The sequence below is a fragment of the Topomyia yanbarensis genome, chromosome 3 (genome assembly GCF_030247195.1).
Source record: "Topomyia yanbarensis strain Yona2022 chromosome 3, ASM3024719v1, whole genome shotgun sequence".
Lineage (NCBI taxonomy): Eukaryota > Metazoa > Arthropoda > Insecta > Diptera > Culicidae > Topomyia > Topomyia yanbarensis.
In genome coordinates, this window is record NC_080672.1 from 229,512,183 (window position 1) to 229,526,869 (window position 14,687).

At 38.1% G+C, this 14,687-nt stretch overlaps 1 protein-coding gene across 15 annotated transcripts in view; it reads left to right on the forward strand.

Moving 5' to 3' along the window:
* LOC131692701 (mitochondrial glutamate carrier 1-like) overlaps positions 1-14,687 on the forward strand; it is a 548,789-nt gene that overhangs the window by 141,183 nt on the left and 392,919 nt on the right. For 13 of the 15 annotated variants that reach the window (XM_058979891.1, XM_058979894.1, XM_058979886.1 and 10 more), the window contains one exon: positions 168-222. The exons of the other annotated variants lie outside the window; for them this stretch is intronic. In XM_058979891.1, coding sequence (XP_058835874.1) covers positions 182-222 — 41 coding nt within the window. In that variant the 5' untranslated portion in view covers positions 168-181. Of the gene's footprint in view, positions 1-167; positions 223-14,687 lie in introns of those variants that run through there. 15 annotated transcript variants of the gene reach the window in all.

Here is a 14,687-nt window from a genome sequence, read left to right on the forward strand (position 1 = left end):
TTTCATTAAAATCTGAGAGGGTGCTGCCAACATTTATTCGAGTTGGCGCGAAATTCGTCAATAGTCTTAAGCAAAACAAAATTGGAACCAGAGGCTTGTATTTTGAAGTTTAAATTAAGTTCAGCTACTATCAACCGTAACAAAAAATGTTTTTTCTTTCTTTTCAGCTACATCTTCGACGATGACTAGCTCTTCAAACAATCTGCCAGTAAAAGAGTTTTCGTAAGTCATTATCAAGGTTTAAGAGAGTACTACTTTCGAGCCCGATTTTAGAGCGTGTTTTTACGAAGGATTCTGAAAAACTACACATACCTAATATTAAGATACCGTTTTTGATAGTTACGTACACCTTTTTTCCTTATTTAATTTTTTCAGAAATTATATTTGTTTCAAAAATTTTGGCAAGTTTCTATCTACAGTATTTGAAATTATTGGGGATTTAGATGGTCGACAGCCATTTTGGTGCAGGGTTGCGATAGTAGTTTTTAGGGTAAATCGGGTGCGCTGAGTTCAAAAATGACCATAGTTTTTACCGCCGTGCTTATTTTTTTTTTGAGATTTCTTCATTAATTTGTTATTTTTTACTAGTCAGTGTCAAAATTTTTGTCTCAATTTTTTAAATTTACAAACTGTATCAAATCTATTATTAAAAGGTGCTACAAACATCTGACAAATATTTGGATATCTGGAAAGGCATATTGAATACTGCCAAAAAACCATGCGTAAACAAAAAAATGCCACTTTTTTACCAAATTTGACATTTAGCAAAATTCAAAATGCTGCCATTTCAAAAGTTCTCAATGGATTTCTATCAAAGATAACAAAAATGCACCGTTTTTTACGAAAATTTGACATTTTGCAGAATTTAAAATGCTGCCATTTCAAAAGATCTATCAAAGATAGTTTTATTGGTAGCTGTAAGCCTCTTCTTTCAGACAAAAAAAAAGTTCAAGCTAAACAGACGAAAATTGGCAGAGTTCTGATCAATTTACGTAATTGAAGAAAATCTTCAATATCAACTCTTTTTGGTATTACTACAGACACGACAAAAATTTCGGAAAATCTATTAAAAATAAATTTCTTTTTATGGACTTCGATGCTCTGGATATAATTTAAAAGTCAAAATAGTTTTATGACCACATTTTAACATAACCTTAAAATATTTTATTTTGTAGTAGACAGCAATTTTTTGCACCTCACTTCATTACGATCGAAGGCGTTTGGCAGTTTAGCTCTATAGTTTTTGGTGTTTCATTTGTGATACCGTTTGAGTTTGTTGCCTGCATATTTCTTGGGATGTGCGAGAAATAAATACGAACAGGTAGGGGAATTATGGTTAGCACCGACACCTTAAGCTTAGCACTGTTTCTGGGTTGCCACAAAACCTATAAAATTATAATTTCTACACAGAATTCTTCTTCAGAAAATTTCTAACAAGGCTTAATTTTGTCAATGCTTTAAAAAAATAATTTCATTAAAAATTATTGGTTGCAAAACTTGGAAAACAAAGTGACTTTTATTAGACACTGCAGGTAAAACTGACACCCCATAGGGGTAAGATCAACACCCCCTTTAATTTATTTTCTCTACACTTTATTCAAATGTTTGTATTTTTTAAAAATGTGATGTATGCCTGAGTAATAAAGTGTGAGTATGTGAGATACTAATATGTACTTTTCGTAGCTACATTATGTAGTGAGGGAAGAGAGTTCGAACTCGTAGTTCTGTAAACATGAGTATTTTATGCTATAGGATTATTTCTTGATAAGGGTATTTCTAAATAATCCTTATGCACATCCTTATGCACCTTCAGTGTCAAGTGTTCTACATTCTGCTAATCGGATTCATTCACTTATAAGTGATGCACACTTCTTAGTTAAACTACCTGTTCCAGCCTTGATTTTTCGAATTCTTATCATCAGCGAGCTACTAGGTTATATAAAAGATCAATGTCTCATTGTGATAAAGTACATCTATGACACACCAAGAGAACACTAGAACTTCGGAGGAGCTTTTTGCAGAAATCGCAAAAGCTTCGATAGAATCTGATAAGCAATAATACCATTTTTTTTATTTTTAAAGAGACTTATAAGAAATAAACACAATAAAAGTATATCTGTGTATTTCTGCTAATACTATAGTGTGCTAATAGTGTAATTGAAGTGTCACAAAGATCCCCAGCCTATTGTAATGAACCGCATGTAAACATAATCATCTTAACAGCGTGTCGGTTTTACCCTAACCAAAGGGTGTCGGTTTTACCCCAACAGCGCACGTTTTTTTAAAAAGCGATTAAAAATATTGAATTTCTCAAACTCGTCTTCAATGCACTCCTATGATCAAGGAAAGGACGATAATAATAGGTACTGAAAAATGCGGTCATTTGAAAACCTTTTGTTCGGTTAAAACCTTAAAATCTACCAACAAAATTTTTCATCCAGATGAGTATGAAAGCTGCTGTTGTATGTTTTGTTTATTTTTATGACATTCGGCGTACTAACGTAAATCCAATTTGTCTTCAAATGCTCTATATAATCATACTAATAATAAAGTGTCATTATGAAATGAATAAAAATTTGATTTCTAGGGAAAGTTGTGGGGTGTCGGTTTTACCCACAGTGTCGGCTTTTCCCACATTGCCCCTATTTATATATTGCATTTAATCAGTACTTTATGCCGAGCTCACCGAAAGAAAATTGATTCAAATCATAAGATACTGGCCGACAGTGTTTCAAACAGAAATATATGCCATTCTAGAATGCACTTACGGATGTCTGAAAAGAAAATAACGATACCCAAATATCTGCATTTTCTTAGATAGTCATGTCATTCAAAACTAGTACACTCCCATTCTTGCACTCCGACAATTGGCGGAGAAAAACCATGTTAATTTATACTGGGTTCCAGGACATAGTGACGTTGCAGGGAACGAAAAAGCCGATGAGCTAGCAAGAAGAGGGTCTTCCACTAATTTTATCGGCCCAGAACCATTCTGTGGATTCTCATCGAGTGCCCTCAAAATGGAATTGAAAAAGTGGGAAATCACAGCTATAAAGAACAATTGGAGTACCACACCTGGGCTACGACAATCAAAAAAATTAATCTCACCCAACGAGAAAAAAGTCTGGAGTTGCTTAGACTAAACAAAAAAGAACTTTGTATCATGACAGGACTACTTACCAGAAACTGTCCGAGTAAATGTCATCTTAAAAAACCTGTTTTAATCTACCTAGCGGTGCAATTGTGCCTTTCTCAATCATGAACACGTGAATGTTTGCGTTGTATATATTCATTAAAAGCTTTCAAATGCATATATTAGGGGAGACTGAGGAGACTTGATTCCCTTTTCTATTTTTCAGTCCAACTCCGTGGAATGATAAAAAATTATGTATTTTTTGTAGTTTTATATTGTTTCTAGGGATGACTAATAATCATAAAAAATTACATGGAAATATTATACTGGACATGAGCTATGAGCATTTCTGGAAAACAACAAAAAAATGGAAAATTCTTAGATTAGTGGAGACTCGATCCCTAATTTGGGGACACTTGATTCCTTTATGAAAACGTGCTTAAAAGAGCATGTAGGGTAATAAGCCTCTTTTTGCCCTGTTTCTACTATCATCCTACCCATCTGAAGCCTTTGGTTAGAGCAGCGTCTGCCATCTTTGCTCAACGCATTGACTCAAATGGTATTGCGATAATGGGGGTACTCGATTAGAGATTTTGCTGCGCTCAAACAGAAGATTTTCACCATTCTCAAGACAATTTTGTTATTATATTGGCTCTTAATAAGAGGCGAATGACCTTAACGTTAAAACCTCTATAATCGAAATAAAAAATGGACCTTAATAACAAATCAAAGAAGCTGAAATAATAAAATTATTGTAGTAATAATACGTACCCTTCTTAATAGGGCAAAAACGGGTACATTACCCCATTCAATTTTATAAATGGATTGTAGTATTGATTAAATTGTTACGATTAGATATTGTTGTTTTTGTTACTACATATTACGCATCTCTCACCTGATTTTTTTACGAATTCCCCGAATCTCCGTGCAATTATTTGAAAGCTGTCTTTATTATGGTTGAGGAACGTCAAATGTGGGATGAATGGTTGCTACGTATACTGTAGTAAACAATTACAGTTATGTTTCTTTACGATGAAGCGTTCATTTTTGACATTTTTATGACAACAATGACATCAATTGTTCTGGTGTGAATTTGGTTATTTTCAGTGGTGTGTATGAAGTATGGCGAAGGGGATCAAATCTCCACGAATTTGACGGGATCAAGTGAACCCATAGCATCTATTTCAGCAAACTTTAGTAAAAATATAGTTGAACAAAAGAATCAGCTCAATCATAACGTATTCATATAATTCTCCTGTAATTCTGTATGCAAAAGTAGAGTATGTAGTGAGTGATTTTATCAATTTCATAAAAATTTGAAAATTTGAAAAATAAATCTTCTTCAGTTCTTCTGAGATTTTTTTTAAATTGGTAAAAATTCGGTTACACAAAAGTCCAATTTATTTTTTCTGTGTTAATGAAATTTATGTTTAGATAAAACTACGCAACTTTATAGTATATTCGATTAATGTATTCTGATCCGCCTTTGAGTTACTATGATGGGATCAAGTCTCCCCGGGGATCAAGTCTCCTCAGTCTCCCCTACATTTTATTATTATACATGACATGACAAATATACAAGAAAAGAAATCATTATTCGAGTTCTAAAATTTTGCAAAAGAAAAAAAACAGCCACGGTAATATTGAATTGAAAAACCTGTTTTAATCCACCTAGCGGTGCAATTGTGCCTTTCTCATTTCTCTAAACTATCGCACGGAGGCTTTTTATGTTCAACATAATTGTGGAAATGTCCATTACATTCTTAGTACACTTTGCACTTATAGACAATGGCATGCCAGCCACGAACTTGATGAGCTACGTGTCGACGGTGAAACACTTGAAACAAAAAAATATCATACTCCATTAGCCTAATCAGCATTAGATCAATGTTATCTGCTTGCAAACTCATTTTGTCATGCGAGGATGGGTATGTGAGGAGGGCGAAAGTCCCATGAACGAAAGACCCCCCAGCTTAAATTGGTATGCTTTGTGATATAGTCGTGGTTTAAAGATGATGGGGTTGAAAGGGAGGGGTATGAGGGCTGGATGGGGTGGTGGTCTGAGGGGTGATTTAAGGAGATTTTTAAAGGACGGGAATGAACAGTAGAGGGGGGGTGTAACCCCTCTCCGTAAACCATAAACTACGCCCCTGTTAAAATCCAGAAACCTTATGCGAGTCGAAAAAAAAATTAGGTTGACGTTTTTCAGAGTGATTGCATAACCTTTCTATATGAGAAAGGCAAAAATGTGCCAAAATCCAAAAAAGTGAATGGTCGTCAAATTTTTTATCGAGTTTGCATCAAATCTCGACGTTTCATGCACCTTGAACACATTTAGCATCAAAAATAAAAATTCTATTTTTAATTTTTCCTATAGTTTATATGAGAAATTTCTGTGTGGCCGCACTTTGAAACCCGTAATTCCGGAACCAGAATTCCGATCGATCCAAAATTCAATAGCAGCCGATGGGAAGGTTGCACCTTTCATTTGAGACTAAGTTTGGGCAAATCGGTCCTGCCATCTCTGAGAAAAATGAGTGACATTATTTGCACATACGCACATACATACACACACACATACACACACATACAGACTTTTTCCGATCTCGACGAGCTGTGTCGAATGGGATATGACACTCGGCCCTCCGGGCCGGGATTAAGTTGACGTTTTTCAGAGTGATTGCATAACCTTTCTATATGAGAAAGGCAAAAAGGTGCGAAATCGGCAGTCCCAAAAAGTCGATTTTCACAAAAAAAATTTTTCGAGATAACATAAAATCTCGACGTTTCATGCATTTTAAAGATGTTTGGTATCAAAAATACGAATTCGATTTCTGAAATTTCATGGGGTCCCCCCATCGAAAAAAAAATTGAGTTCGGGCTTACATGGGAATTTCATATGTGACCGGACGGTTTAGTCTATATTTCCAGACCCATATAAGCGATCGGTACGAAATTTTATAGACATCTGTGGGGATATTATAGCTATCAATTGGGACTAAGTTTGTGAAAATCGGCCCAACCATTTCCGGGAAATTGATGTGAGTTCATCAATTTTGAAAGATGGCCACTTTTTCCGGGCACTTCCGGAACCGTCCATGGTGGTCAATGTAGTCAACGAAAGTTTGGTTGGCCGTCGGTGACCTAGAACAGCAAATTTAAGTTGTTTGAGAGACATTTTAGCGAATTTTTTACCTTTTTTGCTTTCATCGGAGTATCGGTTTGAATCACAATTTGCTATGTGATCGCACGCCACAACCTGTAACTCCGGAACCGGAAGTCGGATCGGGATGAAATTAAATAGCCATTTACGGAGACGCAATACCTTTCATTTGAAGTTTAGTCGAATCGGTCTAGCCATCTCCGAGAAACCGATGTGACTGTTATTCTGAATTTAGATACTTCCGCCGGGGCTTCCGGAACCGATGATGGTGGCCAATGTGGCCAAATAGACTTTGAATGGATGTTAGTGACCTAATACTACAAATCGAAGCAGTTGTGGTCATATTTTGGAAAAAAATTCACCTTTGTACATTCATTGCAGAATTTAATAAAATCGACATTTTCTGCGTGTTCGTACTCATCACCCTGTAATTCCGGAATCGGAAGTCGGATCCATTAGAAATTCAATAGCAGCCTATGAGAACGTTGCACCTTTCATTTGAGACTATGTTTGTCAAAATCGGTTCAGCCATCTCTGAGAAAAATGAGTGACATTTTTGGTCACATACACACACACATACGCACATACACGCACATACATACATACACACATACATACACACACAGACATTTGCCGAACTCGACGAACTGAATCGAATGGTATATGTTACTCGGCCCTCCGGGCCTCCGTTAAAAAGTCGGTTTTCAGAGCAATTGCAATACCTTTCTATTGAGAAAGGCAAAAATGGTCAGCTTACAAACGATACATGCCGCGTCTGCGGATCTGAAAGTGAAACATCAGAGCATCTGCTCTGCGAATGCTTTGCATTGATATAACGCAGACTAAGTCCTCGATAAAGAAAAATTAGAGCCTTTTGATATTTGGATTGTAAATCCCATGCAGGTAATAAACTTCATACGAAGTGGTGTGCCTAACTGGAAAGAGTGTGTATCTCAATAATGACAATCACTCAAGAATAGTGATATGTCATAGTAGATAGTACACTTAGATTAAAGAAGGGGCATACCAGAATAGATCTAAATACTGGTCGCAGTGGTTCACCTCCAACAAAAAAACCTGTTTTAATCCACCTACAGGTGCAATTGTGCCTTTCTCATTTCTCCAAACTATGATTCAATAGCTGGTTCGTACAATTTAACATTATGGAAATGTCTTTCATTCTTATAACACATGGTAAGTATATATAAGAGCACCTTTTAGCATACATCGCGGTATCGGTTTGAATCGGAGTTTTCTATGTGATCGCACTCCACAACCCATAACTCCGGAGCTGGAAGTCGGATGGAGATGGAATTTAATATCAGTTTCCGGGGACGCAACACCTTTCATTTGAGACTAAGTTGATCAAATCGGTCTAGCCATTTTCGAGAAACCAATATAACCGTTATTCTGAATGTGGATGCTTCCGGATCCGTCGATGGTGGCCAGTGTGGCCAAAGAGACTTTGAATGACTGTTGGTGACCTAGATCTACAAATTCAACAGTTGTGTTCACTGTTTTACGGAATCGGAAGTCGGATCCATTAGAAATTCAATAGCAGCCTATGAGAACGTTGCACCTTTCATTTGAGACTATGTTTGTCAAAATCGGTTCAGCCATCTCTGAGAAAAATGAGTGACATTTTTTGTCACTGTGTGTATGTACGCACATACATACATACACACATACATACACACACAGACATTTGCCGAACTCGACGAACTGAATCGAATGGTATATGTTACTCGGCCCTCCGGGCCTCCGTTAAAAAGTCGGTTTTCAGAGCAATTGCAATACCTTTCTATTGAGAAAGGCAAAAATGGTCAGCTTACAAACGATACATGCCGCGTCTGCGGATCTGAAAGTGAAACATCAGAGCATCTGCTCTGCGAATGCTTTGCATTGATATAACGCAGACTAAGTCCTCGGTAAAGAAAAATTAGAGCCTTTTGATATTTGGATTGTAAATCCCATGCAGGTAATAAACTTCATACGAAGTGGTGTGCCTAACTGGAAAGAGTGTGTATCTCAATAATGACAATCACTCAAGAATAGTGATATGTCATAGTAGATAGTACACTTAGATTAAAGAAGGGGCATACCAGAATAGATCTAAATACTGGTCGCAGTAGAATCATAACAGTTTTTGCAACCGACCGAGACGGTTGTGCCTCCAGGTGGAAGGTTTTGTTCTCGAGAGAGTGACGGAGTGCGAGACGCTGTATGCGTTATTGTGGGAGAGAGAGAGAGAGACGAGTTTGTTAAGTGTGAGTCGACAGTTGATACGTCGGAGGCGTGGTCAACGGCATCCTCGACAAGTGGTGTTTTGACAGCAAACCGCGGGTAGACGAATTTGCCTACCCCGGTGGCAGAAATCGACAGTGATCGTGCCTGTACACGCAGAAAAAAATATAGTGTATTGGTGTCGTCGGGCAATTCTAATCGACGAGAGGGAAGCGTCACAGATAGACCCATTTGCTCTATTTGTCTACCGCAGAAGTGGTACGACGAATAAGGAAAACAAGTGGCACCGAAAAGTGCCGCATCGACAGTGGGATTTTCGCAGCAAGCCACAGGTAGCCACATTTGTCTACCGAGGTAGTGGAAACGGAGAGAGCGCGCTTGTGGTGGTGATACTGACGAGCAGCTTAATCGGAGAGAGTTTTGAAGTGTTGCAGGTAGGACTATTTCTCTACTGAAGAAACAACGCGACGAAGAAGGACAGCAAGTGTCACATTGTCAAACAACGGGCACCGAGTTTACAACGTAACACATGAGGTGTGTTCTACCGGTGTCTTCGTCACCTAATAGATAGCAGATAACAGGTATATTTTTCATTCCTTTTTGTGATAGTTTTTCTTACTAGGTAAAATGGATGAAGAGATGGGAGAACGACTAACAGACCCTCCCCCTAAGCCTTATGCTGAAAATGTAAATCCGACTAGAATTAAAATTTACCCAGAGTCGTCAACGGGACCATGGATTGTATTTATTAGGCGTAAAGCAAAGGCGCTAAATATCATTCAAATTTCTAAAGATTTGACTTCGCGATTCTCGGATGTAAAAGAGATCGTCAAAGTTAATAAAGATAAAATACGCATTGTCGTTGGTAGTCTCAAACAAGCCAATGCAATTGCTTCTTGCGAGCTTTTTACACGTGAATATAGAGCGTATATTCCTTCAAAGGAAATTGAAATTGATGGGGTCATCACAGAATCGAGTTTGACTGTTGATGACTTAGTTAAGCATGGAGTTGGTCGTTTCAAAGACACCATACTTAAAGACGTAAAAATACTTGAATGCAAGCAATTGCATTCAGTATCACACGAAGGAGATAAAAAAGTTTATCGACTGTCTGACTCATTTCGAGTGACTTTCGCTGGGTCTGCGCTGCCCAACTATGTCATTATCGATAAGATTCGTCTCCCTGTTCGCCTTTTTATCCCTCGTGTAATGAATTGCCTTAATTGCAAACAGCTTGGCCACACAGCCACTTACTGTTCCAATAAGGCACGGTGTGGCAAATGTGGGGGTTCTCATCAAGAGGATACATGCAATGAAAATTCAGAAAAATGTTTAATGTGCGGAGAAAACTCACATGAGCTCCCTGCATGCCCCATTTATAAATTGCGTGAGGATAAAATTAAACGATCCTTGAAGGAGAGGTCTAAGCGCTCCTATGCAGAAATGTTGAAAAATGCTACCCCTAAACCCATCTTCTTAGAAAACACTTACACATCTCTATTTTCGGAACAGTCTGACTCTGACGGAGCGTGCGAAGGTACATCATTTGTTTTACCCGGAAATTCCAGAAAAAGAAAACAGTCTTCTTTTCCCAAGCTGCCAAGAAAGGGCCTTAAAATTTCTCCACCAATAGATAAACTGCGCGCAAAACCGAAAAATTCCGATTCAAAACCGAAATCAATTCCGCCCGGTTTTGGGAACGTACAATCCAAACAGAACACCATTACTGGTAATAATAAAATTTCGACTTCCTCTGAGCCTCAGCCAGGGGTAGGATTATTGAAATTTTCTGAAATTGTTGATTGGATTTTTAAAGCATTCAATATTTCTGAACCACTAAAGAGTATACTTTCAGCTTTCCTCCCAACAATTAGAACATTTTTAGAGCAGCTGATTGCTCAATGGCCCATCCTTGCAGCGATTGTATCTTTCAATGGGTAATTCACCTCCTCCAATGAAAGATTCCATCACTGTTTTACAGTGGAATTGCAGAAGTATCATACCTAAAATTGATTCCTTAAAAATTTTACTGCATAATTTAAAATGCGATGCTTTTGCTCTATGTGAAACATGGCTTACCTCAAACATTAATTTCAACTTAAATGATTTCAACATTATTCGCCTAGACCGAGACACCCCGTATGGAGGAGTGCTTCTAGGAATTAAAAAGTGCTATTCTTTCTATAGAATTAACATCCCCTTGTTTGCGGGCATCGAGGCTGTAGCTGTCCAAACGAACATTAAAGGCAAAGACATGTCTATCGCTTCTATATATATACCTCCCAAAGTTCAAATTGGACAACGTCAAATTTTTGAGGTAGTGGAATCCATGGCTGCTCCGCGTCTGATACTGGGAGACTTCAACTCGCACGGAGTATTGTGGGGTTCCCTCTACAATGATAATCGATCCTCTTTGATATACAATGTTTGTGACGAATTTAATATGACAGTTTTAAATACTGGCGAAACAACACGCATCCCCAGACCTCCTGCACGTCCAAGTGCATTAGATCTATCTCTGTGCTCGACATCACTTCGGTTAGATTGCACGTGGAAGGTTGTACCTGATCCTCACGGTAGCGATCATTTGCCAATCGTTGTTTCAATTAACAGTGAATTAGGCCTTACGAATTCAATCAATGTTCCTTATGACTTAACACGAAATATTGATTGGAAAACATACGAAACATTAATTTCCACTTCTCTTGCTTCGACAGAAGAGCTACCCCCTACCGAAGAATATGAATTCTTAGCGGGTTTAATTATTGAAGCAGCAGAACAAGCCCAAACGAAATGCAATCCTGGAATGACAATAAATAGACGGCCCCCTAATCCTTGGTGGGACAAAGAGTGCTCTGATGCATATGAAGCTAAACAAGTTGCCTACAAAGAAATTATGAAACAGAAAGGGGGTATACGTGAGAACTTTGAAAATTATTTTATTTTGCAAAACAAATTTGACAGTATACGTCGTGCCAAAAAATCTAATTATTGGAGACGTTTCGTTGATGGCTTGTCAAGAGAAACATCAATGAGTACTCTTTGGAACACAGCCAGAAGAATGAGGAATCGAAACGTGACTAATGAAAGCGAAGATTTTTCGAATCGTTGGATATTTAATTTTGCCAAGAAAATTTGTCCCGATTCTGCTCCTGCGCAGAAAATCACTCGCGATGCTCCCACAAGTAACGATTTCATAGATTCGCCTTTGACAATGATGGAATTCTCAATTGCACTCCTCTCATGCAACAATAATGCTCCGGGACTAGACAGAATTAAATTCAACTTGGTGAAGAATCTGCCTGACCTAGCAAAAAGACGCTTGTTGAATTTATTCAACAAGTTTCTTGAGCAGAACATTGTCCCGCACGACTGGAGACAAGTGAGAGTTATCGCTATTCCAAAACCGGGAAAACCAGCCTCCGATCATAACTCGTATCGACCGATTGCAATGTTATCCTGCATCAGGAAATTGTTGGAAAAAATTATCCTACGACGTCTCGACAATTGGGTTGAGGCGAACGGCTTGCTATCAGATACCCAGTTTGGTTTTCGGAGGGGAAAGGGAACGAATGATTGTCTGGCGCTACTTTCGTCAGAAATCCAACTCGCTTACGCAAAAAAAGAACAAATGGCGTCTGTGTTCTTAGACATAAAAGGAGCATTCGACGCAGTCTCCATTGATGTTCTCTCGGAGAAGCTACATCAATGTGGTCTTTCACCGATATTAAATAATTATTTATACAATTTATTGTCAGAAAAGCACATGCATTTTTCATATGGCGATTTGGCGACATTCAGAATAAGTTACATGGGCCTCCCACAAGGCTCTTGTCTAAGCCCCCTTCTCTATAATTTTTACGTGAATGACATTGATAATTGTATTGTCAGCCCATGCACTTTAAGACAACTTGCAGATGATGGGGTGGTTTCTGTTACAGGACCAAAAGCTATAAATTTACAACAACCATTGCAAGATAGCTTGGATAATTTATCAATTTGGGCTTTAAAGCTGGGCATCGATTTCTCTACGGAGAAAACAGAGTTGGTCGTTTTCTCAAGGAAGCGTGATCCAGCTCAGCTTCAGCTTCAGTTGGTTGTTAGAACGATAGCCCAAGTCCTGACTTTTAAATACCTTGGAATTTGGTTCGATTCTAAAGGCACATGGGGAGGCCACATTAGGTATCTAATAACGAAATGCCAACAAAGGATAAATTTTCTGCGAACAATAACTGGATCATGGTGGGGTTCTCATCCAAGTGACATGATAAGATTGTATCAAACAACAATACTTTCAGTAATGGAATATGGGTGCATCTGTTTCCGTTCAGCTGCGAACACTCACATTATTAAACTGGAACGGATACAGTATCGTTGTTTACGAATTGCCTTAGGTTGCATGCAGTCGACCCATACGATGAGTCTTGAAGTACTAGCGGGAGTTCTTCCTTTAAAAGACCGATTCTGGGATCTCTCTTCTCGTTTACTTATTCGATGTGAGGTTATGAACCCACTGGTAATTGAAAATTTTGAAAGACTTGTCGAGCTTCAACCCCAAACCAGATTCATGACAGTGTATTTCAATCACATGTCACAGGAAATAACGCCTGCTAGGTATGTCCCCACATACGTCAATATACTAGATACTCCTGAATCCACTTTATTCTTCGACACGTCCATGCAAGCAGAGATTCGTGGAATTCCGGATCATCTACGCTCGCGGGAGATCCCTAAAATATTCACAAGTAAATATCAACACATAGACTGCCTTAAAATGTTTTACACTGATGGGTCACGAATCAGTGAGGCCACTGGTTTCGGTATTTTCAACAATAATTTTTCAATTTCTCTCAAACTTGCAGAACCCGCCTCTGTTTATATAGCGGAACTAGCAGCAGTTCACTATAGTTTTCAAATAATTAATACTTTACCCCCGAACCATTACTTTATCCTCACTGATAGTCTCAGCACAATTGCAGCTCTACGCTCAAAGAGGATTGATAATCACGATCCCTTCTTTTTGGGGAAGATACGAGAATCTCTGAGTAACCTGACAAGAAAATGTTATAAATTTACCCTAGTGTGGCTCCCCGCCCATTGCTCTATTGCGGGAAATGAGAAAGCTGATAATTTAGCCAAGATTGGTGCACTAGATGGTGAAATATATGAAAGACCCATCGCTTACAATGAATTTTATAGCGCTTCTCGACAGAGGACACTTGCTAGTTGGCAAACATCTTGGGACAATGGAGATATGGGACGATGGCTACACTCAATTATCCCTAAAGTATCAACGAAGGCATGGTTCAAAGGATTGGATGTAAGTCGGGACTTCATCCGTGTGATGTCTAGGCTCATGTCCAATCATTATACTTTAGATGCGCATCTCCGTCGTATTGGGCTCGCTGAGGGTAATCATTGTGCTTGTGGAGAGGGTTACCATGACATTGAGCATGTTGTATGGACCTGCACTGAATATCGTGAAGCCAGATCACAATTAGTAGATTCTTTACAAGTCCGAGGAAGACCAATCCATGTTCCTGTTAGAGACATCCTGGCGTATCGCGATCCTCTATACATGGAACTTATCTATCATTTTTTAAAAACAGCGTCTGTCCAAATTTAATTAAATTCATCTCCTCATACTCTCATCCAAGGCTAATCATTCACCATTTAAAGTGTCCTAGAATATTTAGTTTTTAAATTTAGACAATAACAGAAAAAAAGTAAATAAATACACCCGAAAATATTAGATCATTATGAAATACAACAATGTAAGGAAAAAAGCAAACAATAAAGTGATTTCAGTGTTAGTTTTAGACAAAGTACTAGTATAGTTAAAATTAGTCTTAAGGATTTTTGTAACGTGCTATGTAAAAAAAGAAACTGGCGTAAAAAGCTTTTGCAAATGCCGTGTCAAATAAACGTATGGAAAAAAAAAAATACTGGTCGCAGTGGTTCACCTCCAACAAAAAAACCTGTTTTAATCCACCTACAGGTGCAATTGTGCCTTTCTCATTTCTCCAAACTATGATTCAATAGCTGGTTCGTACAATTTAACATTATGGAAATGTCTTTCATTCTTATAACACATGGTAAGTATATATAAGAGCACCTTTTAGCATACATCGCGGTATCGGTTTGAAT